Source organism: Sinocyclocheilus rhinocerous, unplaced genomic scaffold, assembly GCF_001515625.1.
Source record: "Sinocyclocheilus rhinocerous isolate Xijiao unplaced genomic scaffold, SAMN03320098_v1.1 scaffold785, whole genome shotgun sequence".
Classification (NCBI taxonomy): Eukaryota; Metazoa; Chordata; class Actinopteri; order Cypriniformes; family Cyprinidae; genus Sinocyclocheilus; species Sinocyclocheilus rhinocerous.
Genome location: NW_015660521.1, coordinates 209,681 through 234,962, shown reverse-complemented (window position 1 = coordinate 234,962; position 25,282 = coordinate 209,681). Strand labels below are relative to the sequence as shown.

The window sequence follows — 25,282 nt, the reverse complement described above, 5'->3', positions numbered from 1 at the left end:
AATAGTTCCTACTAAAAGATACAGTATGGTTAATAGTGTGTCTGTTTTAGTTAGTCACTGCCCAGCACTTCTTGTCCTCTGCTGTCTGGTTTATATTCTCAAAGCTCCTCAAATTAGCCAGCCCTGTATTCTGTACTTCACAGGGCTTTTTTTTAAAGTCTTTACTCTCAGATCAAGTTGAAGAAACTTCCAACTTTCCACGTGCTCGTTCAATGTTTATAAAAACCTCTTAACCCCTCAAGACTTTGAGTCCTTCATTGGCAAGCTCGTGGTTCTTGGACCCGCTACACTCATTGGCATGCAGAAGGCTCTCTAAGCCGCTCGTTGGCACCCGTGCTGATTGGCTCGTCACCGTGTCATTCACAATGGTGTTGACAGTGCCCGTGATTCTATGGGTAGAGCTGCTTTCTCCAGTGCCCGCCTGCCCGTATGCCTCTCCGCCCTGGAAGTCTGGCACTATCTGTGAAACCCTTCACGCAGTGCATCTGATCTGCTGCACCTCTCCTCAAACATTTCATGTCATCTAAATGCTAAGCACTCATGCTGCATTGTTAAATGAAAACAACAAGAACAGCGAAAGCAAACAAGACAATCCTGCAACTAGCTGCAAGCTTTTTGATTTGATTTTTTCCAATTTCTCTTTTTCAAGATCCTAGACACATTCTTCTCTCTCCTGGAGATGTGAGGGGAATTCTGAGAGCGTTATCACGTAAGCTCAGTGTGCGCTACTGTATATGGTTTTTGCCACAGTTTTGCAGTCTGAGACAAACTTTGGGAATTATCTTTGATTGCTTGCTGTGACATGATCGACAGCGGGTTAATTGCCTTGGCGATGAATCTCAGCCCCAGATGAAGTGTCTGAAAGTTTGAGCCACAGTCCTCCAGTGTTTGTTGAAGAACTAAAAAGTGCAATTGGTAGAATTAGCCTGTCTGCATGATATGCAAGATAAATACTTTGTTCATTAAGATCCCTACAGGACATTACGATTGTGCTTTTTTAATTTATTATTTTTTAATGCATTTGTTTTTACAATAATACTTCCATAATTTATTGTTTTTTTATGCATTTGTCAGTTAATTTTGTTTATTGTTCTGCAACGGTTGTGTTTCCTCTTTATAATATTGTTCTGAAGCTCAAATAAATAATAAAACAAAAAGAAATGACCTTGGTTACTCCACAAAATCCCCTTTTTCCGCCAGCCACATTAGACTCCCAACAGTCCAATTTCATGTTTTTCCATGCAGAACATTGCCAACAAATGCTAATTTGGCTCTATGGCTGATATAATAGAGTGCAACAGTGCCTGTCCACTTTTTCAGCAGCCTAGGTTTAGGAACTATTCTATCCCATTAATTTTTCCCTTTGGGTCTTCTTTTGAGAACTATAAGCCATGAACCAAACCAACCGGCTAGGAAGAGAATCACAACATTAGACATTTTGGAAACACTTTAGATTAGGGAACACATATTAACTAAGGGTTTCCCTCAATAAACTCCTAATTTGCTGTGTGTTTATAGTAAGTACGGTAGTTGTTTGTGGTAGTTTTTTTTTTATCGTTAATGGATCTAGAATATGGCCATTATAGAATATAGCACTAATATATGCTTTATAAATAATTTCCCTTTGGGTCTTCTTTTGAGAACTATAAGCCATGAACCAAACCAACCGGCTAGGAAGAGAATCACAACATTAGACATTTTGGAAACACTTTAGATTAGGGAACACATATTAACTAAGGGTTTCCCTCAATAAACTCCTAATTTGCTGTGTGTTTATAGTAAGTACGGTAGTTGTTTGTGGTAGTTTTTTTTTATCGTTAATGGATCTAGAATATGGCCATTATAGAATATAGCACTAATATATGCTTTATAAATAATAAACAGCCAATATGCTAGTAATAAGGAACTAGTTAATAGTGAATAGTGTTCTCTAATCGACAGTGTTACCCAAATTTGGATTTGAAACAAAAATATATTTGTAAATATTGTGAACTTAATTGTTTAATGAGGGAAATAACTACAAAGCCATGCAACATTGCGAATGACAAACTAAAAACAGTGGAGAAATACAAAACTATTTATTTAAAGATGATGATAACAGAGCCCATATATGTTGAGTCTATTGCAAAATATGCATATTATGCATAAAAATATTAAAGACATTTGAGAGCGTAAGGAAAGTGACTCTATTGCAGTGTTTGAAATGGAATACTTCCCTACTATATATTATGCCAAAAGAATAGTGTGTCTAAATACATAGTATTCATAAAATGGTGGGCGGTTCTTTTGGCTCAGCTTGCTGGTTGAGATTCTCTGATTGGTAGAGATTCTCTCCAGAATCATGGGTAATGTAGTTTTTCACTTGGAATTCTACACAATTATTTAAAAAAAAATAAGTTGAAATAATGCAGGCTGTTGATTTTAACAAAAGCAAATACCATCTACTGACAACCTTGTAACTCAAAGTAGGTCTGTCTTCAAAGGTTTATAAGTTACAGTTCACAATCAATTCCGCTACGGAGAAAAGCAATGGGATTTTTACTTATGAAACACAATTTTTGCACTTTTAAAAATTAAAACCCCTTGTCGATGCTGTCAGTCGTGACCAAAATCTGATCTCACTGGTGTCATATCATACTATCTAAACATGAATGCGACGATCATAAAGTACAGAAAACAAAATCACACCACGTTATGCATTATTGGTGCAGGGATGGCTTGCTTCTAACAGAAAAATCGCTAAGAAAAGCAACCATGACCGCACAGGCCTGCTTCTTACGGCTGAGTTTCTCTAGTGCTTTATGCCCGACTTGATATTGATTTGGTGACACCAACTCTAAGGAAAAACTGCTGAGGCAGCCATTGTAGGAGGCACTATTAACTGTTCATGCTAATTAATGGTCTAAAAAGGTGAATGCGGTCTCCTGTGGTAAAGTAGGAAGGAGGCAGAACGAGAGTGAGTGAGAGAGCAAGCGACAGGGACGTGGAGCCATTTCTTGTGTTTGCAAACAATCGGCTGAAACAGCTCCTCTGTTAGCGCGTTACCACAGGGGATTGTGTGCCGCCACAGTACTGTGAATGTCGTAGGGCATTAGTCTGCAAGAGGAAGATGAAGAGTATGTAAACTTGCCTCCTAGCAGAGAGGCCCAGATTACAAATGAGTACTTTGCTAATTGAGCGGATTAGCTATCATTAGCGCAAATGATGCTACTGCTCCAGGTGCTAGCATCGCAGGAGGTAAGTGCTTAACGGAAACAATATTATTAACAGCAACACTATTTACTCTCTCAAAGAGTAAATACAGCTCTGTTATCTTTTACAAACTGCCCCAATCCCATCCTGGCAAAAAATACGCTAGCGATGGAACTAGATGGAATAGATAACTGAAGGAAACGACAAGGCCTGTTTCACACATTCTGTTGCACATATTTCTTTCTGCCCCCATAATAAGAGTTTACAGCCAGTTTAAATTAATATTAAATTTTAAATTTTATTGTTAAATTAATGCTTTTATTAAGCAAGGATGCATTACACTGATCAAACGTGACAGTAAAGACATTTATAGTGATACAGATTTTGATTTCAAATCAAATTGTTCTTTTGATTCATCGGGATTAGCTATCATTAGCGCAAATGATGCTACTGCTCCAGGTGCTAGCATCGCAGGAGGTAAGTGCTTAACGGAAACAATATTATTAACAGCAACACTATTTACTCTCTCAAAGAGTAAATACAGCTCTGTTATCTTTTACAAACTGCCCCAATCCCATCCTGGCAAAAAATACGCTAGCGATGGAACTAGATGGAATAGATAACTGAAGGAAACGACAAGGCCTGTTTCACACATTCTGTTCCACATATTTCTTTCTGCCCCCATAATAAGAGTTTACAGCCAGTTTAAATTAATATTAAATTTAAATTTTATTGTAAAATTAATGCTTTTATTAAGCAAGGATGCATTACACTGATCAAACGTGACAGTAAAGACATTTATAGTGATACAGATTTTGATTTCAAATCAAATTGTTCTTTTGATTCATCGAAGAATCCTGAAAAAAAATGCATCTTTATTTCAACTAAAATATTAAGTGGTACAACTGTTTTTAACATTGATAATGAGAAATGCATCTTGAGCAGCAAATCAGCATATTAGAATGATTTTCTAAAGGACCATGTGACACTGAAGAATAATGCTGAAAATTCAGCTTTGCATCACAGGAATAAATTTCATTGCAAAATATATTGTCACAGAAGAGGAGCAGCGCCAGATGTCCAATATCAAGTCACAAAGTTAGTCCGGTGCGTAGATCCAAAAATAACATGAAGCCAGCAGAAAAAACATTCTTCATTGCAAAATATATTAAAATAGAAAACAGTTCATTTAATTTGTAATAATATTTCACAATATTACTGTTTGCACTGTATTTGTACTGATCAAATAAACGCAGCCTTAGTGAGCACAAGAGCCTTCTTTCAAAAACACAAAACAATTACAGACTTTTGAATGGCCCTGTATAGAAAACATATAAATTCATTACAAAATGTTAATCATACAATTACTTCTTATAGCAATAGTTCAACAGAAAGTGAAAATTCTGTAATCTTTCTATAATCGTTCTCAGTGTTGGGGAAAGTTACTTTTAAAAGTAATGCATTACAATCTTGCGTTACTCCATAAAAAAAGTAACTAATTACGTTACTTAGTTACTTTTTGTGGAAAGTAATGCGTTACGTTACTTTTGCGTTACTTTTTAAATCTGCACAGGGCTTGCTTGTTTGTTTTTCAAATAAAAAAGTTCTATTTTTGGCAAATATAAAAGCCTTTTCTCACCAAAAGAGAAATGAATAAGCCTCAGGCTGAAGGGAAAGTAATGCATATTCATATTTATTTTAGAGCTACAGTAACATCTTCTGATTTCTCTCAACATGGGGACAGGAGAGCTGTCAATCAATAAATTGGAAAAAAAAAGTAACTTGCGTTACTTATTTGAAAAAGTAACTCAGATATTCATTTGTAAATTAAAAAGTAATGCGTTACTTTACTAGTTACTTGAAAAAGGTAATCTGATTACGTAACTCGCGTTACTTGTAATGCGTTACCCCCAACACTGATCGTTCTAAACCGGCATGACCTTCTTTCTTCTGAAGGACACAAAAGAAGAAATTTATTTTTGTTTCGACCCCATACCCTGACTTTCACTGTATGGACAAAACCCCATACTTTTTCAATATATCTTTCTACGGGTCATGCAGGTCTGAAACAACGTGTGTGAGTAAATAATGACATAATTTCCATTTTTGGTTGATCTAGTACTTTAAAAAATGTAAAATATATAACATAACGATCAGATTAGTATTGTATAATGTAAAAATGCTAATGTGGTGACACATAAGGCTCAATTAGATAATTCATTAGGTATTATGAACTAATAATGAGCAACATTTTCATTTCATTCACTGCCTTTATTAATCTAGGCATTATTTTAATTCCCAAACATATTATTGTGCATTCAAAATACATGCACTTATGTTTATATATGCAATTTACCACGCGATAGCACAATGCTAGGCATTGCAATTGAATTTCTCTGCAGTTCTACTGTACATATGCTCCTCAGACACTTGATGTGTGAGACAAGCCTAAGGAAGGCATTTGGAAGAGTGCGGCCGTTCAACCTCATGCCGTTTAGGCAGGGATAAGTGATTTTGTAACCGTGGGAGACGTGCATTAACACACTCACGTTAGTCTCCATTTCCACGGTAACAGCAGGCACGGCTACGAATTAAAAGCGATATGCGCCCTTTTGCGGGAGGCGGCGAGGGCCGTTTCTCCGACTGGCCTCGGCTGGATTTTGAATTTAAGGATTGATTAATCTCCTCCAGTGGCTGCGAGAGGAGCAATTAAGGCAATTATAAATCACTGGCAAACTGCAGGGACGAACCTGATGGGTAATATAGCATATATTGATGGGGTAGCCTTTGAAAATGACTGCTAAACGCGAGTCAGCGAATAGTTAGGAGACATTTCTCAGGCTTTATCAAGCATCTCAATGAAATTAATTTCAAAAGAAGCTAGATGGTGCGATATGCGCTTTTCAAGCCGCCTGTGGGAGCCCAGGTCACAATGGAGTGAGAGTGTTTCTCTGGCTTTCATGTGTTTTTTATTTTGTTCTCTGCTCGATGCAGGGCTCCCATGACAAAGAGTGTTAATAGAATGAATAAAGAAATGAATAAATTAACAGATTCATATACATGCATGAACTATAAAGAGTCTTTAAAGAAAAAAAAAAAATCTAGATTCCCGTCGCAGCTGCATTCGTTCATCTCTTGGTATTCGAATTCTTTGAAATATCACGGTCTCAATCACTACAAATGCATTATTGAAAGCACCTTCTTTGGAAGATGTTTCAAATAAATTTTTCATCCTGTTGGTTATCCTGTAGTAGAAGAGCGTAGTCTCTAGCCACGGTATGCTAATACGTCTTCAAAAAAAAAATCAAAAACGGTAGCGGGGGCTTCAAAGAAGAAGGAAAATATGAGACATACTCTGATCACGGCCTGATAGACCCGCAGCAAACATCTCCGAAATATTCCTCGGGGAAATGTGAAGCGCTGCATGTGGGATGCAAAAACGATAGTTCAAAGAAACCCTGGCAATCCTTCAGATGGAAAATGGCCTAAACGTGGTCTAAGTGATGGGGCGGCTGGCTGAGAGGGGCTTCTAACGCGAAAGAGAGGACGCCAAAAACATAAAAGAATCATTTCAAGAGGGAGAGGCGGCGGAGGAGGAGAGTTTTATGAAATCAAGAAACGATGCGTGCTAAGAAAACTCAAAGAACAGAACGCGTGTTTAATTCACTTAAACCTTAACAAGGCAATCTGTATCTGTCGACAAACAGAAATGGCACATTTAGATGTAATTTCCAGTGTTGTGCTGCGCTCATTCTCTCAGCTCGGAAATAAACGGAAACATTTTGATACTGATTAGAGGCAGCTTTGATAAGGCAATTACTCGTAACGATCTCTTGAGCACCAAATACATAATTTAAACGCATGGATGTGTTCAGAGCTTTTCAATCAAACCTGTGTTTTGACATCGCAGATATACGCTTTTTGTCCTGATATACAAAGTTTGTATGATTTATTTGACTTAATGAGTGACTTGACAAGAATTTAAATATCAGTTAAAGCAACAATGAATATATTTAGGGCTTGTATTTGACATTCAAAGCATTTTATCAATAACAATCAAAATATATTGCATTACGTCTCCAACCTTGGCAGGTTTTCCATGTGATTTATGTATAAACAAGTGAAAAAAATCTGCCAGTGCAGTAAGGCAAAGTTATATTAAACATACAAGTCTTGCTTTTTAAAAAAAAATTTTTTTTAGATATTTTAAGAAATTTCTCAGTGTTTTTCCATGAATTTGAAATCAATGGTAACCAAAAATGGTTACCAAAATTCTTCATTCTTCTTTTGTGTTCCACAAAAGAAAATATGTACAACAGATTTGGAACAAGATGAGACAACTATTGCTTTATTTTTCCTGGAAAAATCATCTTATTTAGAAGTTTCATGTTACAAATGTCTCACTATAAACATTTATGACTTGTGAATTTCTATTTTAGTAACTCGAAAGAGAGAGAACTCAAATAGCAACTGAACTTTTCATAATGCTTACTTCAAAATCCTGCATAATGGATTATCTTTATATAATAAGGTAGATAATAATAATATACAGTAAAACACCCTTTGTTCTTGTAAAAATGCCTGAGACTGCATAAAGAACACTGATAATCATCATCATTTTAAGACTTAATGAGATTTAATTCCCAAGAATTGTATGTCATCTCAAGCAAGTTTGAGAAAAAATGAAAAGAAAAAGTATAGTCTCTCATCAGTTTGGTTTGTAAAGCTCTTTTTCGATGACTTTTTGAAGTGCTGTTTGAGGTTTGTTGACAAAGAATCATGAGCTTTCAGTTAATTATTCAGTGATTATGCACAACTGAACAGGTGCAAAACTAAAACAACAATAACAAAAAAAAAAAAAAAAAATTAGCCTTTCATCACAAGGGCTGAATGCAAAACAATCATGCTAACAATAAAAAAATTTGATTTGTGAATATAATTATATCACAAGAAACAAAACCGTATCAGTGCTAGGCTTTATAAAATCACAGCCTGCAATGACAGATAACAAGTTAGATAGATTTCCTAGCATCACTCCGCTGAGTGTAAGGGTGTTTTCTTTTTTGCTAACACCTTGCCACTTCAATTACAAAAAACACCCCACGCTGGCACTCGACTAATGTATTTCTCTCAATTATGAATAAAGGCACACACCGCTGTGTCACACAGGCCCCTTTGAGGACCCACGGAGCTGAATTTGGATGCCCTCCTCCCCATGGATGAGGCGAAGCAGAATCAAATCAGGCGACCCGCTGCGCCACGCGCTCCGCTTCATAAATGTATTCAATAAAAAGAAGAGGGGAGAGGTTGAAAAGGGTACAGACTCTCAAAGGATTGCCAATTCTCCAGTGTGTCAGATATTTAGTGGCCTCTAACAGTGCAGGCGTGAGCAAACGGAGGCGGACGTGAGCGGAAAGCGAGCAGGAGGAACGGGGGAGACGGCTCGTGGATGAGACGCCGTGTTTGCTCTGACCCTGTCGCAGCCGATCTCACCGAGACGGCCCCTTCCCTAGATACAACGGCTGGCTGAAAACTATCGCCTCATTCCTCCGCACCACTCCGTCGCTTGTTCCCTCCTTCATCCTGTCTCTGGGTAATGATGACTATGCAGTGACAATGCTATTACCCACAAGAAACCGAGGGGAGGTAGAGATTAAGACAGAGAGAGACGCGCCGTCAAAAAGGAAGAAGAAAAAAAAAATCACAGACAGAGAAGCTTGCACATTTGGAGGGGAATTCACTTTCTTTTTGGTGTTCACTAAAATATTCATTTCTTTCAATATAATTGTATAGCTTATAATAATACAATTTGTTTCAAAGCAGCATTACAGTAACTAGAAAAATAAAGAAGATGAAAGAACAGGAAAATAATGCCTCAGTGAACAAGCCTAAGGCAATGGCAGCGAGAAAAAACTTTCTAGAATGAGGGTTCACGTTATAAACCAGCTGGGGGAACTGCAATGTAAAATTGTCTGGATTTTGCAGAAAATACCATTTTAAGAAACCATGTGATTGTAGCAAGCAATTTACTCTTAATTCTACGTTTGCACATCAGGGTTGTGCAACATTGAAAGCTGAATTGGGAACATCTTTTGAAGTTGAAGTACCAAACACAATGCAGAATTGCAATTTGAATTTAAATAGTAGATTAAAATGAACCCAAACTCATAACTTGTTTGACTGAAAACGCACTGTTTGAATTAAAAAAGTTTGAAGGTTTAAAAGCCTTACAAACAGAATGATAAAACAATAGAAGGATAGCTAGAATGATAAATAGAAATAAATGAATATAGATGAAATAGATGATAATGCTACCTATATTTTTATTTACTGTAGTTTAGATATTTATTATTTAATAAATAATTTCATAAATGCATTTTATTTAAATTTATTAAATAACATTTGATGCAATTAATAAATGAATTACCTGTGTTGAATTTCTTTAAAGTGCAATTCAGAAATTCCTCTTCCTGTCAAATTTCACTTCCTGTGGCATAAATTTAAATCAATCGAAATAGCTATTTGGCTTTTTGTCCGAAAAATTATGTCAGAGGAAGATATGTAGATCAAAGACTATTTTGTTCTTGTTGTAATAAAATGCACTATTCACAATAGACCGGGAACATGCGTTAAAAATCTGAAGTATGGAAATTCTGTCATGATTTGTCTCAAGTCATTCCAAACCTGTGTAACCTACGTTCTTCTATGAAACACAAAAGAATATTTTGAGAAATGTGTTTTCCCCTTCATTCAATGGAAGTCAAAGGTAACTGTTTGGTTACCAGCATTCTTCAAAATATCTTCTTTACAGGTTTGGAAGGACATGAGGGTGAGTAAACGATGACAGATGTTTTTATCCTTAATAAAGTAAACAGGTTCGATTTTAATTGCATGTTATCTTTAACCAAATCTACGCTCATGCAGAGAAGCTAAATAAAAGCTGACAGAGAAAACCACATGTCGAGAAAACATCCGTGAAGGCCTCTAATGACTCTTCCTTGGGAACTTCCTGGTTCCTGCAAGAGCATTATGTTTTCACAGGCACTATAAATGACATGACAGCATGACTCAGTGGTTTGTAACCGGACAGAGTTCACAAGCGGCCCACCCACTCAAGCCCTTCTCCCCAGCTACGCTAAGTATTCGCACTCTTGTTCTCTTTGATTCCTATTCATATCCATCTCTGTGAATACCTCCACAGCGCATGACATGCCAAAGCAGTGGGCTCTCGAGACTATGGCAAATTTGAACCTCTCAGCAGTTCACTAGTGAAGACAAATGGCCAGCGTGTTTAGGGGCTCTCGTGAGTGATCTGTATTAATGCCTGGCAGGGATGCTGCATATGCTAACTCCATTAACGGGTCAGAACCTGGCTCTGTCTGAATCCCCTGCACGCTGGGAGGGCTGAATATAGGAAAGTTGCAGGTGCGAAGCATGTGAACGCACATATAAACGACATAAACACACTCTGTTTGCACACGTTTTTTGGACTCAAGCCTACGAAACACTGCACTCTGTGCTTTCTGCTCCGTCTGTTGCTGTGGTTTTGCCACTCCATGATGCATTTGCTATTCAGTATTCATCTTTGCATGAATACGACAGTTCTGTTAAACAAATGCAGTGCAATGTTGTTATAAATTGCAACATGCACAGATGCAGTCCTACTGCAATCTGTGACATACACGCATATGTTGACTGGATTTATAAGTAGTTGCAATGAAAAGTTTAGAAAGTTTGCCAACAGAAGAGTCATAAAATGTTTTGAATATTTAATTCTGATTGGTGAATCATGACAAAATAGGTTTGGCTGGTTAGAATGACAGCAATTCAAAATAAGCTGTGTATTCTGACAAAAAAATAAAAAAATAAAAAACTGTTGCCAACAACATACATATTGATAATATTTCAATATAATATAGTTGTTTTACCAGTATTACTTTTTGGAAAGCTATGAAATAGACTTGTATTTTAGCCGCACAGCTGCCATTGAGATGAATGGCAATGCTAATGGATAGCTTTCTCCAGATATTACAAGCAACCAATTTCCTACATAGCTGTGCTAGTTTCATTTTTCTCAAACCACTTCGTGGTCTTTTTCTTCTCACATAATAAAATAATAAAACTCAAATCAATATTTCATGTCCCCTTATTTATTTATTTGGTAAGCAGGCATGTAATAAGTGAAATAATTTACAATCAGCTGGTCTTCAGCACAAACTAAACTGATAAGGTGATACAAGACCCCTTGACAATGTCCTGACCACACTATTGAAGATTGGTTTGTGTATTTTGAGTCAATCTTCTGTACATCTCATTTGCTTCATTACTATCTATGCCTGTTATGTCAAATAACAGTCTGAAAAAACTGTTTGCATATGTGTTTTATGTTTTGTATCATATTTGGTACATCAGGCTTTATAACTCATATAGTTAAGGAGATTGTACTTGAGGAGGAAAAAACACCTCAAATTTAGGCCCAAAATGAGCAAAAATATGAAATTTGGTGCTGTTGCTGATATTTATATGGTCAAAAATTAAGATTAAACTCTTGACAGGTTGTAGTGTAAATCAATGAGATTTTATAACTGTATACAGCAGACTACATAAAAAGCATATAAATATCTGTTGTCACTTAGTTTAGTTTTATGACCAAAACTCTGTATTGTTTTATTGTCCTATGAAACATACAGTACAATGATTATTGAGGGGGAAAAAAGCCTGATAAAAGTCTGATGTAGAATATTTGATACATTTTAACATAATTTTTTCTAAAAGACACTGGGCCCTATTTTAACGATCTAAGCGCATGGTCTAAAGCGCACGGTGCAAGTGCACTTAGGGCGTGTCCAAATCCACTTTTGCTAGTTTAACGACAGGAAAAACGGTCGGCGCGCCCGGCGCATGGTCTAAAAGGGTTGTCCCTATTCTCTTAATGAGTAATGGCTGTGTTTTGGGCATAACGTGCAATAAACCAATCAGAGTCTCATCTCCCATTCCCTTTAAGAGCCAGTTGCGCTCGTGCCATGGCGGATTTGCTATTTACACGGCGAAATTTGCAAGTGCAAAGACAGAACGCGTATCCAGAGATGAAACGGAGCTGCTTGTGCGAAAGCAAATAGGTAGTAATTCTGATACATGCAATGACTATCCATTATGACATGTAGGCTTAACGCGCTCTTTAAATAACAAAAAAAACTACTGCGCCATTGACTTTAGACTAGGTTTTAATTGGTCGATGGCGCAGTCTAATTCAGTTGCCTCAAAATAGCAACGCGCCAACAATGCGTCTGAACACACCTCGTTTTCAGACCAGCGCTATGGGCGCACAAATGGGCGCAAATGCATTTGCTATTTAAAGGGGTCATATGACGTTACTAAAAAGAACATTATTTTGTGTATTTGGTGTAATGCAATGTGTTTATGTGCTCTACACTGCTCAAAACATGCGTTTGAATCATCAGTGGCAAATTCTTTAAATATGAAAACTTACTTACAGGCTGTGAGTTAGAACAGCCGGCAATAGGCTACTCTCCCAGGTTCAGGAAACAGTCCTCCATAAAATGTGCTGCACACATCTGAATATTTGGGTTGAACTGTTCTGGAACAGCGTTGTAAATACAACTTAACCACTGATTTTAACCGCCACATTGCGCCGGGTCGGGTGTATGATAGAGCCCACTGTATGGATAATCAAGTCAACCCAAGTTGCTTCAGTCCAGTAACTGTTTATCTTTAAATATTACTAAAAATATAATGGTTATTCTGGCATTTACTTTCTAAAAATCATTATAGATTTTATAGCAAACATGTGCTACGTGTCTAGAATGATATGAAAAGGGCTTTTACTTACAAACAACAGGTTTTCAGCAAAGATTTTATTCTTTTAATAATTTGGAGGCCTTATAAATTCACATATCAAATATGATACTGTAAGCTGTAGGGTTTAAACATATAATGAATATATCAGCAATACACTGACTGCCCTGCTTTCTAGATCAGCATCAGCCATTGAAAAACCCATATAGGTCAGCATCTGCAACTAAATTTCCTCTTTCACTGTTTTGTTAGGAAGCACAACCCTTTTATTCCACATCCTCTGAATTATGAACCATCTCCTTCACTTGGTAATCATACAATCTACCTAATTTCCTGCTAGACCTCACAATAACGGCCATTACACTTTTCCAGAAGCATATCTATACCCTTCTCCACCTAAGAATAGCTGTCACAAATCTGCCGAAAACTGCCTCTGCTGACACTGTAACACAGTAACATTCAGTCCACCGTAAAAAGAGTCATTTTGAAAGGATGCACACGCTCTCTCTCTTACACACGTACACCCTAAATGCAATCACACGCAAATGGACACTTATCCATAATCATACACAGAAGTAAACATCTGCACATACACACACAGACACATTTCAACTCAATACACACTCATATAAGTAAACAACTCCCATGCAAACTCCTCTCCGCTGTCAGACTAGATTATATGGTGCAGGAAACGGGCATGAAATCTGCGGCAGCTGCCCCAGGCTGAGAGACACAAGGCTGCGGGCACAGACACACACACACACACACAGACTAGACACACACACATGCCTACACAACCACATACACACAATGCACAAGTGTTAGTGAGCACACAGACAGACAGACACACAAGAAGGATGGTAAGAAAGAGGGAGGGCGAATTCCATTGGAAAGTGAGCATCACTACAGCCGCCTCATTTCCAAGGGCAGAACACTTCAAGTACTGTACGTCTTATAAGTGGATATTGAAAAAAACAATACATGACATACATCACTGCCACTCATTATGAACATGAATGTTACCTTGATAACATAGCAGCAAAAATGATACTTGTAGATGTTAAGATTGCTGCAGCAAAACAAACTTTTGTGTAAAATATTTCCTCTTCATGTGGTGCTTGATAAAAACAAAAATGAACATAAAATATGTACAGAAAGAACACACAAAAGAAAGAGTATCTCCCATGTAGGCCTTGAGTGAAATAATAAGTCCTCTGTCCATAAAATTGCTTCTCCAGTGAAAAAGACATCTTATCTGAATCTGTAGAGAAATATGCACAGATCAAGCACTGTTTACAAGCTAAAATGGCCCAAAACAGTTCTAAACAAATACGTTGGTGGATTTTCATGTGAGAGGACAACAACAGGGGATGGACTTTTTCACTGAAAGAAGCATTATTATAGATTCGTATTTTGGCTATTATAATGCCTTGATGGATTTATTACAAACACACAGCTCTTTGATTCACAAGATATTAACTCATGGACTGGAGTGGTGTGGATTATTGTGATGTTTTTATCAGCTGTTTGGACTCGGCACTCTGACGGCACCCATTCACTGCAGAGGATCTATTGGTGAGCAAGTGATGTAATGCTACATTTCTTCAAATCTGTTCAGATGAAGAAACACTCATCTACATCTTGGATGGCCTGAGGGTGAGTATATTCAGCAACTATTTCTTTAAAACTAATTGCGCAATTTAGGATCATGGGATCATAAAGGACAAAACGACTTTCTTTGCATGTACGCTTCTCTAACGGCCTTGTGGGAGGGCCCACTAAAGAGTGTCTTTTTTCTGCAGTGCCCTTCAAATGTGCAAAATGCAATTTGGAAGTTGCCCAGAGAAATAGAGATAAGACAGAAGGAAAGAAAGAAGATACCTGAGAAAAACATATAAGGATAACCTTAAAGTCAACTTGAAATGCCATGTGCAACCCATTTTATGTGATAAAAAGTAAACATATTCTACAGAAAAAAATGTGAGACAGGATTATTTTTGAAGTATTTAGGATTATAGTTTTAGGCTACTCTTTTAGTATTATTAGTATTTAGTTATTTTTTTAATTCATACATTGTTTTCTTTTAATATGTATATACTGTCTTATTATTTCATTGTTATTTTGGTACATCAATATTAAAATAAAGAATGCTTTCTTGGCAACTGGTTGAATAAAATAAGTTAATGTTTATTTTTTTTTCTTCACAAAAATGATGTGCACTGATGAATCATGCACAATAAAAGTAAACAGGATCAATTCTGAGTTTATGTTGACTTTAAATGAACATGCAAACACAAAAAAAAGCAAAGGCATGTATGCGAACGTTGCAAATTAAGTCATAAATATGCACAAAGCCATGAACACTCAAGCCCTCTGTAACACATGAATGATTTCAGCTACTCTGGCTGAATGGCATAACCCCTCTAACCCCAGCAGAGCCACACTCTTTTAATATGCAGCTTCGTTTCCTCTATATCACTTTTTTCTTTCAAAAAACACCCTCTAATTCTGCATAATTGCTCCTTGTCATTTTGTGCAAAGCAACTCAGAAAAACAGAATGACTCAAGACATTATGGGGCAGGAGTCTGCAGGGTCAGCACGGCCCAAACACCCCCTGAGCTCAGCACTTATGCATGTGATGTAGCAACGCATTACAAACAAAGAATCACATCAGAGCTCAATGCATCTCCTGTACAGCCACTCACACAAGTAGGGGCCTGGCTGTCAGGGTGACATTTTCATCCTCTACACTTTTCTGACACTGCACTCCAATTTGACTCTAAATTCTAATTCTAATTCATGCTGGATGCACAAAATAAAACTGCAAAGAATGGCTGATACTGATATAGGCAAGTCTTCGTAATACTTTTTAGGCAGAGGCTATTTTCACTAAATGAACATGACAGTTCAAACAGTTTGGGTCGGTAAGACTTTTTTGTGTTTTAGCAGACCAAGGCTGCCTTTATTTGATCAAAATTACTCAAATGTAATTTATTAAAATGTCAATTATTCCTGTGATGCAAAGCTGAATTTTCAGCATCATTACTCCAGTCTTCACTGTCACATGATCCTTCAGAAATAATTCTAATATGCTGATTTGCTGCTCAAGAAACATTTCTAATTATCATCAACATTTGTGCTATTTAAATTTTTTTTTGAAAACCATGAGTCTTCAGGATTCAGTGATGAATAGAGCATTCAAAAGAACAGCATTTATTTGAAAAAAAAAAAAAACATTTGTACTGTAACAATGTTAAAATCTTTACTGTCCCTTTATTTAATGCATTCTTGCGGAAACTTACTGAAAATGTGCTTTTTGTAGATAATTCATGACAAATATATCACAAAGTCTTCAATCCTAAAAATGGTATTTATACATTCTTTAATAAAAATGGGTAAAAATTAGTTGAAGACAACAAGGGTTTACCAAGACAGAATCTTATTTACACAAAATGCAAATAGTTATAGATGCTATTCTAACAAAGTCTAAAAAGAAGGCATATTCTATTATACTAATAGTAAAATACCTGAGCAATGATGTGTGGAGTTTAGTGAAAACAACCTGTGCCAAAAAGGATGTATTACTTTTTAGTACACTGCTCTGTGGAATACTTAATTCTGATTGGTCAATCGCTGCATTCTGCCATCAAATATTGTACCATAAGAACCATTAAACTATAATTGACTGTTGTCTCAGGCAACCAATTCGCAGTGCTAGTTTTATGTCTCTCACATCACTCTGAGGTGTCTTTCTTCTCACATAATAAAATAATTACAACTCAAATGTCCATTTACATAAAATACCGTACAGTCAGATGGTAATTATCACAAAGTAAACGCGTTCAGGGTGATATAAGACCCCCTACATGTCGCCTTGCGGTCCTGATCACCCCGTCAGGGTTTATTTTGCAATAATGATAGACTGACTCTACATTAACCCTTGCATAATAACTTTCATTAACGCATAATGAGCAAACATTACATACTGCTAAACAGATCAGCTGCTGATGTACAATACGTTAAAATAGAAATATATATGAATATTTAAAATCTCTAATGAGGTTTCTACAGTATATATATGTATGCTCATTAACTAATGATCTGCTAAGCATTATATAAAGAATAATGTTGGTTAATGTAAGTCAATAGAACGTGAGATGAAACACAGGTGGTGTGAATGATGCAACATTGCGTCAACTAAGTGAATAAATGAAATGTTACAGATATTTAGAACGTGTCTCACCGTGACGGTTTTAATGCGGCCGCCGCCTTTGGTGCAGGTCCATCCGGAGCGATTGAAGATCAGTCCACAGATCTCACCCTCTGAACACGGGGACATCTCACACCACTGCTTGCTTTTCACTATCCGGGCTACAAAAAAACCATGAAATAAATTTCAGTTCAATTCAGTATTGATGGAGAAACAGTAAATAAATCAATATAAACTCACTTTGCACATCAAATCACAACAAATCATGTGCAACTTATGCACAAATTGCAAAAAGTGCTGTTACCATGTGGTGTACATCATTATAAAAAAAATATATACATATGAGGGCTACATTTTAGAAAATATATTTTTAGGACAAATTTGATCATTTACATAACCTTTTCAAGCCTAAGGCGACAATGGGTTATTTAAAAAGACTCAAATTGGAAAACTTTCTCAAATTTTAACTATCCGGGCTACAAAAAAACCATGAAATAAATTTCAGTTCAATTCAGTATTGATGGAGAAACAGTAAATAAATCAATATAAACTCACTTTGCACATCAAATCACAACAAACCATGTGCAACTTATGCACAAATTGCAAAAAGTGCTGTTACCATGTGGTGTACATCATTATAAAAAAAAAAATATACATATGAGGGCTACATTTTAGAAAATATATTTTTAGGACAAATTTGATCATTTACATAACCTTTTCAAGCCTAAGGCGACAATGGGTTATTTAAAAAGACTCAAATTGGAAAACTTTCTCAAATTTTAAAGTAATAATTTATTTATTTATTTTAATTTCAGAAAAAAATTTAAATATGCATTCTTTAGATATTCTTGATAATGCCACAAAATATGAGATGATTACATTTTAGAAAATGTGTAATATTTTAGGGTAAATTTACATAACTATTTAAACCTGCATAACACGCTTAAATGCAAAAATGAAAACTGGTTCTTCAAAAAGGCTAATTTTAAATATTGCATTTTAATTTTTTTAATGAAATAGTCATGTTTCATATTTGTTTAGGTATACTAGGCAATGTCACATAGTCTTCAATGCTAAAATCAGTGGTGACAAATTTGATAATTTATATAACTTTTTAAAGCTTCATAACACGCTAAAAGGCCAAAGGCCATAACAGGTTCTTCAAAAAGATAAACTAGTAAAAAAAAAAAAAAAAATTATTATATATATATATAAAGCTTTTTAATTTTTTTTATAAAAAGAAAGGTATTAAAAATTAAAATGTGCTTTGTTTGTTTATATGTTCTTCACATTATCACAAAGTCTCCAATGCGGTATTTATATATTCTTTAACAAAAATGGGTAAAAATAAGAGGATTACATGCAAAATGATAATTTGTATATGTCTGTCATATTTTTTTTCTTTTAATGGATTTTTATATAAGATTTTTGTTACTACAAACCTTTGAGATCCAACAGGCATCACAAAAAACCACCCAACCTTTATATTCCACATAAAATATGGATTTGTGTATGAAAGTGGATTTGAGATTATGGCAAAGTCATGTATGTTTCAGTAAGCAGCCTGCAGGCCTTGATTCACTGCACACTTCATTATCTTCACGTCGTAGAACCGAAACCATCAAACAACTTAAAGAGAGCTATATCAGACATGTGTATGCACTGAGGCTCTCGCTTTCAGTTCTCTTGTTTGCTCTGTAGATCCATGTAAAATTCCATAAACCCCTGCTGTTCCTGCACTTCAGATGCAGATCAACCAGCATTCAGAGGGTGATGAGAACAAAACAGGTCAAAGAGGATGTGGAGCATCAGAAAATCAGAAGATGGTTGCTTCTCGTCTGCACACCAGGAAAGAAAAATAACAAATGAAATCCCTTGAATAACTCAGTTGTTTCTCCGAGACAGCAATGAGATCAAATGGAGACCAGATTTGTGCTTCTCAAATGTTTCTACAGAAAAAATATTCCCTCATTATGTCACAAACATCTAGGGATTCAGAAAAGATTTCAAACTCCTTGACAGAATACCAAGGTCAATATGAACTCAAACATTTCTCATTTCTATTTTCATTTCTCCAAAGGAATGTTATGAGAACCTCAACTACTTAAAGGAAGAGTTGATACTTAAAGGAATAGTTCATCAGAAAGAAAGAAAAAAGTGGTCAGAATGTACTCACCCTCGGGCCATCCCAGATGTAGATGAGTTTGTTTCTTTATCAGAACAGATTTGGAAAAATTTTGCATTACATCACTTGCTCACCAATGGATCCTCTGCAGTGAATGGGTGCCGTCAGAATGAGAGTCCAAACAGCTGATAAAAACATCACAGTAAGTAATCCACATCACTCCAGTCCATCAATTAACATCTTGTGAAGTGGAAAGGTGCACGTTTGTGAGAAACAAATCCATCATTAAGATGTTCTTAACTTTAAACTGTCGCTTCTGGTCAAAATACAAGTCCATAATCCATAATATCTCTTCCTCCAGTGAAAAATTCCATCTCCTGTTGCTCAGTCTCATTAAAATCCACCAACATATTTGTTTAGAATACTTTTGAACTGTTTTTGCTTGTAAATCTGTGCATATTTCTCTTCTGATTCAGACAAGATGACTTTTTCACTGCAGAAAGCAATATTATAACGCCTTATATTTTAGCCAGAAAAAAATGTTTTTTTGTGAAAACATTTTTATGATAGATTTTTTTTTCTTACAAACATACAGCTTTTCACTTCACAAGACATTAATTGATGTGCTGAAGTCATGTGGATTATTGTGATGTTTTTATCAGCTGTTTGGACTTTCTGACGGCACCCAATCACTGCAGAGGATCCATTGGTAAGCAAGTGATGTAATGCTACATTTCTCCAAATCTGTTTTTTATAAAGAACTCCTCTACATCTATATCTGAACTACTCCTTTAAACGAAACATAACTGAACATGGATGTGCACAGAATACATTTCCAGGATTTAGATTATCCTTAAATTCTACAAAATCCTCAATTTCATTAATATAGCATCCCTGTGAGGCCTCAGTTCCTTGATTACTCAGTCCATGCAATTTTCTGAGCACAAAGGCTCGGCTTACTTTTCGAAATTTCCTGTCACCAGACGCTTAAGATATGTTTACAACCATTTTCTTGATCTGAAACACAGCAGGTCTTTCATGGCAGTCCCTATGAATATTGCGTGTGATAACGTTATCAAAGCTCCATCCCTAAATTTATCAAAGTAAAGTGGCGCGGCTGAAATGAAGGATTATTCCTTTAAACCGACGCTGAGCAAAGCTGTGGACGGCCGAGCCAGCTCTACAGATCTCATCCAAGTCCTCTAGTCCCCAGGGGGCCTAAAACAATCAAATCCATCCCACATCACATAAACAAGCCTCCCTCTGAGGGACAGTATTCAAAAGCACAAACACAACTGGGCCATGAAGAGAGAAAACAAAGAGCACTAAAGAAAATCAATGAGCTTAAATGAAGCTGGAATGCTTCAGCGAGGTATTTAGCGTGCAGTCGGTCAGGGTGTCTGAGCTGCGATGCTTCATGCTGAGGAATGGCTATATTGAGGTAACGGTTGTGATTACACACTCCAGTTGGAATATAATTGAAAGAAGTACTGGGGTGTGTGGACTAGTTTTAACATCTGTGAGAAATATCTACTGAGAGCACACAGAGCACCTGAACACTAGGCGTGAAATTTTGGCCCAACATGTGAAACATGTCAAATGAAAAACACCTGGGTGCTATTGTACCAGATCCATGTAACAAGGTAAAACTTTGAACTATACTACTCATACTATTATTAGTACTGACTTCAAATGAACTTTAAACCAGTTTCATACTAGTATACGGATAAGGAGCTTACTAGCTCATAATAGTTCTGATCTGAGCTAGAAAGCATACTAGAATGACTTTAACAATTCTATGTTCTCATTCTAGCTATAATATTAAGACTTTAAACTAGTACTCATACTACAACTAGTATTGTATTTAAACTATACAGTTTTTTCATCTTTGATTCGAGCACTAAGACTTTGAACTAGTACTGGACTTACACATTGCAAGATCTAGCATTAGTCTGGCTCTGCACTAATCCTAGTGGTCATTTTCCTACTAGTCTAGACTTTTAACTTGTACTCGCTTTAGCACTATAAATGACCTGAATTAGTATGCCTACAAAACTGGTTTTGAAACATCACATTTTCTAGTACCAGTCCTGAATTTTACCTCTCATACTAGCACTAACTAGTACACACATTAGTAATGGATTTACACATTGCAAGTTCTGAATTTAAACTAGTACTCATACTAAGGCTAGATCTGGCTGTGCAGTAGTCCTATGCTTATTCTAGTACTAGCCCTGACTTGCACTAGTCCTCACATTACTGGTTCTGACTTTGAACTAGAACTCATACTAACACTAGAAGCAGAACCTTGTAGTAGTACACCTACTAGCCTGAGTGCTAACTTTTAACTAGTATTCATACTACTGATACTCATACCAGTACTGACTTGGAACTAGTACCCAAAGTAGCCTGGAACTGACTTTGAATAAGTATACATACAGTATACTAATACTAATACTGACTTGAACTGCTACTCATACTAGTACTGGATTTGCAAGCTCTGAATTTAAACTACTACTTATACTAGGGCTATCTGCACTAGTGCGTATTCTAATACTAGTCCTGACTTTATTAGTAGTACTGACTATTAACTATCACTTTGTGATGCACAGAAATTTCAGCAGCCGAAAGATATTAAAAAAATGTTGAATGAAACAACTTACTGAGATGTGTTATATCAACTGTGGAAAGACATCAATAATACAGCTTGTAAGCAATGCCACATAATGTTACATTTACCTCAGAGAAGTCATTCAATGATCACATAGTTTATTAGCCAGCTATAATAAAAAACTCTCTAGAGAGAAGCTTTTAAAAAAATATGCATTATATTATATATTCATTATATTTTTACATATTTAACTTGTCTTCATTATTTAATGTTTAAATAAATCTGTCATGAAAACAATTTTTATTACAGCCACTGTTTAAATGTTTATATTTTAACAATGAATTGGAGCAGAAATTGTGTCATTGTGTGAATGATGTCCAATTTAAATGTTAATATACAACTGTTGATTATTAAATACATCCGAGTAATTCACTGATTACTAAATAAAATAAATTTTCAGTTTCAGTTTTTTGGTAAATAAAAACTTTAAAGGGGTCATATGATGCGATTTAATTTTTTCCTTTATAATAAAAAACTCTCTAGAGAGAAGCTTTTAAAAAAATATGCATTATATTATATATTCATTATATTTTTACATATTTAACTTGTCTTCATTATTTAATGTTTAAATAAATCTGTCATGAAAACAATTTTTATTACAGCCACTGTTTAAATGTTTATATTTTAACAATGAATTGGAGCAGAAATTGTGTCATTGTGTGAATGATGTCCAATTTAAATGTTAATATACAACTGTTGATTATTAAATACATCCGAGTAATTCACTGATTACTAAATAAAATAAATTTTCAGTTTCAGTTTTTTGGTAAATAAAAACTTTAATTTCGGTTTTGGTGTTTCTTTAAAAAAAAAATCCATCCAAGACTAGCACTAAAACTGACTTTAGAGTTAAAGTGGCCCTGTTATGGATTTTTGAAAATGATCTTTCATGCAGTGTGTAACACAGCTCTAAGTGAATGAAAACATCCTGCAAAGTTTTAAATCTGAAAGTGCACCGTGTATAAAGTTATTGTCTCTCAAAAGAAAGAGTCGATTCTGAATCATTGAAACAAGTCGTTTTTAAAACGAATCCCAAGCCGTTTCATGTTGACGTCAACATGAAACATTAGCATATTGGACCACCCACTTGTTGCGCACGCAGACCCGGGAAAACTTGAAAACTTGGTCTGAATGAAAATGCAAATTCATTCTTTGCCACTAGGTGCCGCTTTTGGAGCCGTAAAAATAACGCTGTGCACAAAGCAGCACTGCGCTCACAACGCTGCTTTATCAGGCATTTACAGGCATGATGAAATGAAAATGAGACCAATCGGACCAATCACCGCAGATTAGCGTCACGCAAAGGAGGGGTTTGGAAAAATGAATCGTTGAGCGAATCATTTGGGAGTCGTTGAGCAAGTAAGGTAAAAATAAATGCATATTATAAGACAATGAGAGTGTTTTTTGACCTTGCATGCATGTCAACCTGTTGTTGGTGACTCCCAAAACCAAAATATTAACCTTTCATAACACATAATAGGGGCACTTTAATACACACTCGTGCTAATACCAACTTGAACTGCTACCCTTTACCAGCTGTGACTGGTACTCATATTAGCACTATTGTTTGCTTTGAACTAGAACAGATTCTACACATTCAGTATATTCAAAGCTGGTTTTCCTCAGTAATTTCCAACCGCTTCCCTTTTCAACTCATCCTAAAATACCTTGTATAAACAAAACCAAAAAGGTGCTGATCCACCGCCGCCTTTAAAGGCCTGATCTAAAAACAAGCCTTTAATGTAAAATAAGAATATAGCCTTAATTATCATTAATGCATGTGAGATGCAAATACACACACGTCTCATTGGGTACGCTGAAGTGCTCTAACTAGGCCACACAGGGAGCAGAGACCGGCAGATTACAGCGCACACAGAGTTTAGCAGATATTTTCGTACCCTATTTGTTTCATGTGAAGCCTGATGAGGCTCCTGAGCCGCGCTCTCCGCTGTAGAGGCAGCCAGTGTACACATGGCCTCCTGGGGAGCCGTGTGCCTCCGCTCCAAACTCACTGATCATTAACTGCTTGCAAATAGATAGAACAAGATCAGGGTCACTGTATATGGGGCAGACATATGCAAAATCCCCCCAGAAATGCACACAAAAGCAGCGGAACGAGAATCAATGTAAACACGCATGCACCGGATAATTTCCTGTTCCTCCCTGCATGTGAAAAAAGATACCACCCACTGACCATTGCGTTTGTAAAGAGAGAACGAGTCCAGCTTCAAATAGAATGAATCACACCCACACTGTTTCCCAAGGTACCTCTGTTCTGCATCATGACTCAATTCGTCTCTCTGTGCGCATGCAACACCTGAGCCGGCTCCGTCCAGCACACCTACACCGATTCAGACGTCTGCAGGGACCTGACCCGCACATAGCCTCACTCTCTCCCCCGGGACCCTTGACCATCTGCCCCCCGGACTCATCTGCCAGACACAGCCTCACCTGCAGACTGCCATCTGACCGAATAGAGCTCAACAGAGTGCACACAGTTTTTCATTGCTGTGAGTTCAGGACATAAATTTCCATTCTTTTTCATGGTTTTAAAAAAAGCCATTCAGTAATGATTTAGCGATTTGCAAAACTATAAATATTGGGTGGGCTGCCTGAAGGACATGTCAACTAATCTTAACTGGAAGCCCTGAATCATTTTTAAAATTTAGATAATTTTAGCTTAAAGCGTAGAACGTTCAAAAACAAAAAGTGTTAAAGTCCCTAATTAAATTGTAATATTCCACAATATTACTGCTTTACTGTATTTGTGATAAATAAATGCAGCCTTGGGGAGCATAAGAGACTTTCAAAAACTTAAAAAATCTTACCAAATCTTACCAATACATACATAAAAAAAAATAAGTTAAATAAAATCAGAGCATTATATATATATATATGTGACCCTAGACCACAAAACCAGTCTTAAGTCGCTGGGGTATATTTGTAGCAATAGCCAACAATACATTGTATGGGTCAAAATTATCGATTTTTCTTTTATGCCAAAAACCATTAGGGTATTAAGTAAAGATCACGTTCCATGAAGATATTTTGTAAATTTCCTACCGTAAATATATCAAAACTTAATTTTTGATATGCATTGCTAAGGACTTAATTTGGACAAATTTAAAGGTGATTTTCTCAATATTTAGATTTGTTTGTACCCTCAGATTCCAGATTTTCAAATACTTGTTTCTCGGCCAAATATTGTCCTATCATAACAAACCATACAACAATGGAAAGCAAATGCAAATTGCAAAAAACTGTACT

General features: G+C 36.2%; 1 protein-coding gene across 1 annotated transcript in view; it reads right to left on the bottom strand.

The window, feature by feature from the left end:
• The window catches only part of LOC107725323 (protein FAM19A5-like), a 45,815-nt gene that overhangs the window by 6,041 nt on the left and 14,492 nt on the right, over positions 1-25,282 (bottom strand). Inside the window, exon 3 of the mRNA XM_016534558.1 lies at positions 17,253-17,380. Coding sequence (XP_016390044.1) covers positions 17,253-17,380 — 128 coding nt within the window. The remainder of the gene's footprint in view (positions 1-17,252; positions 17,381-25,282) is intronic.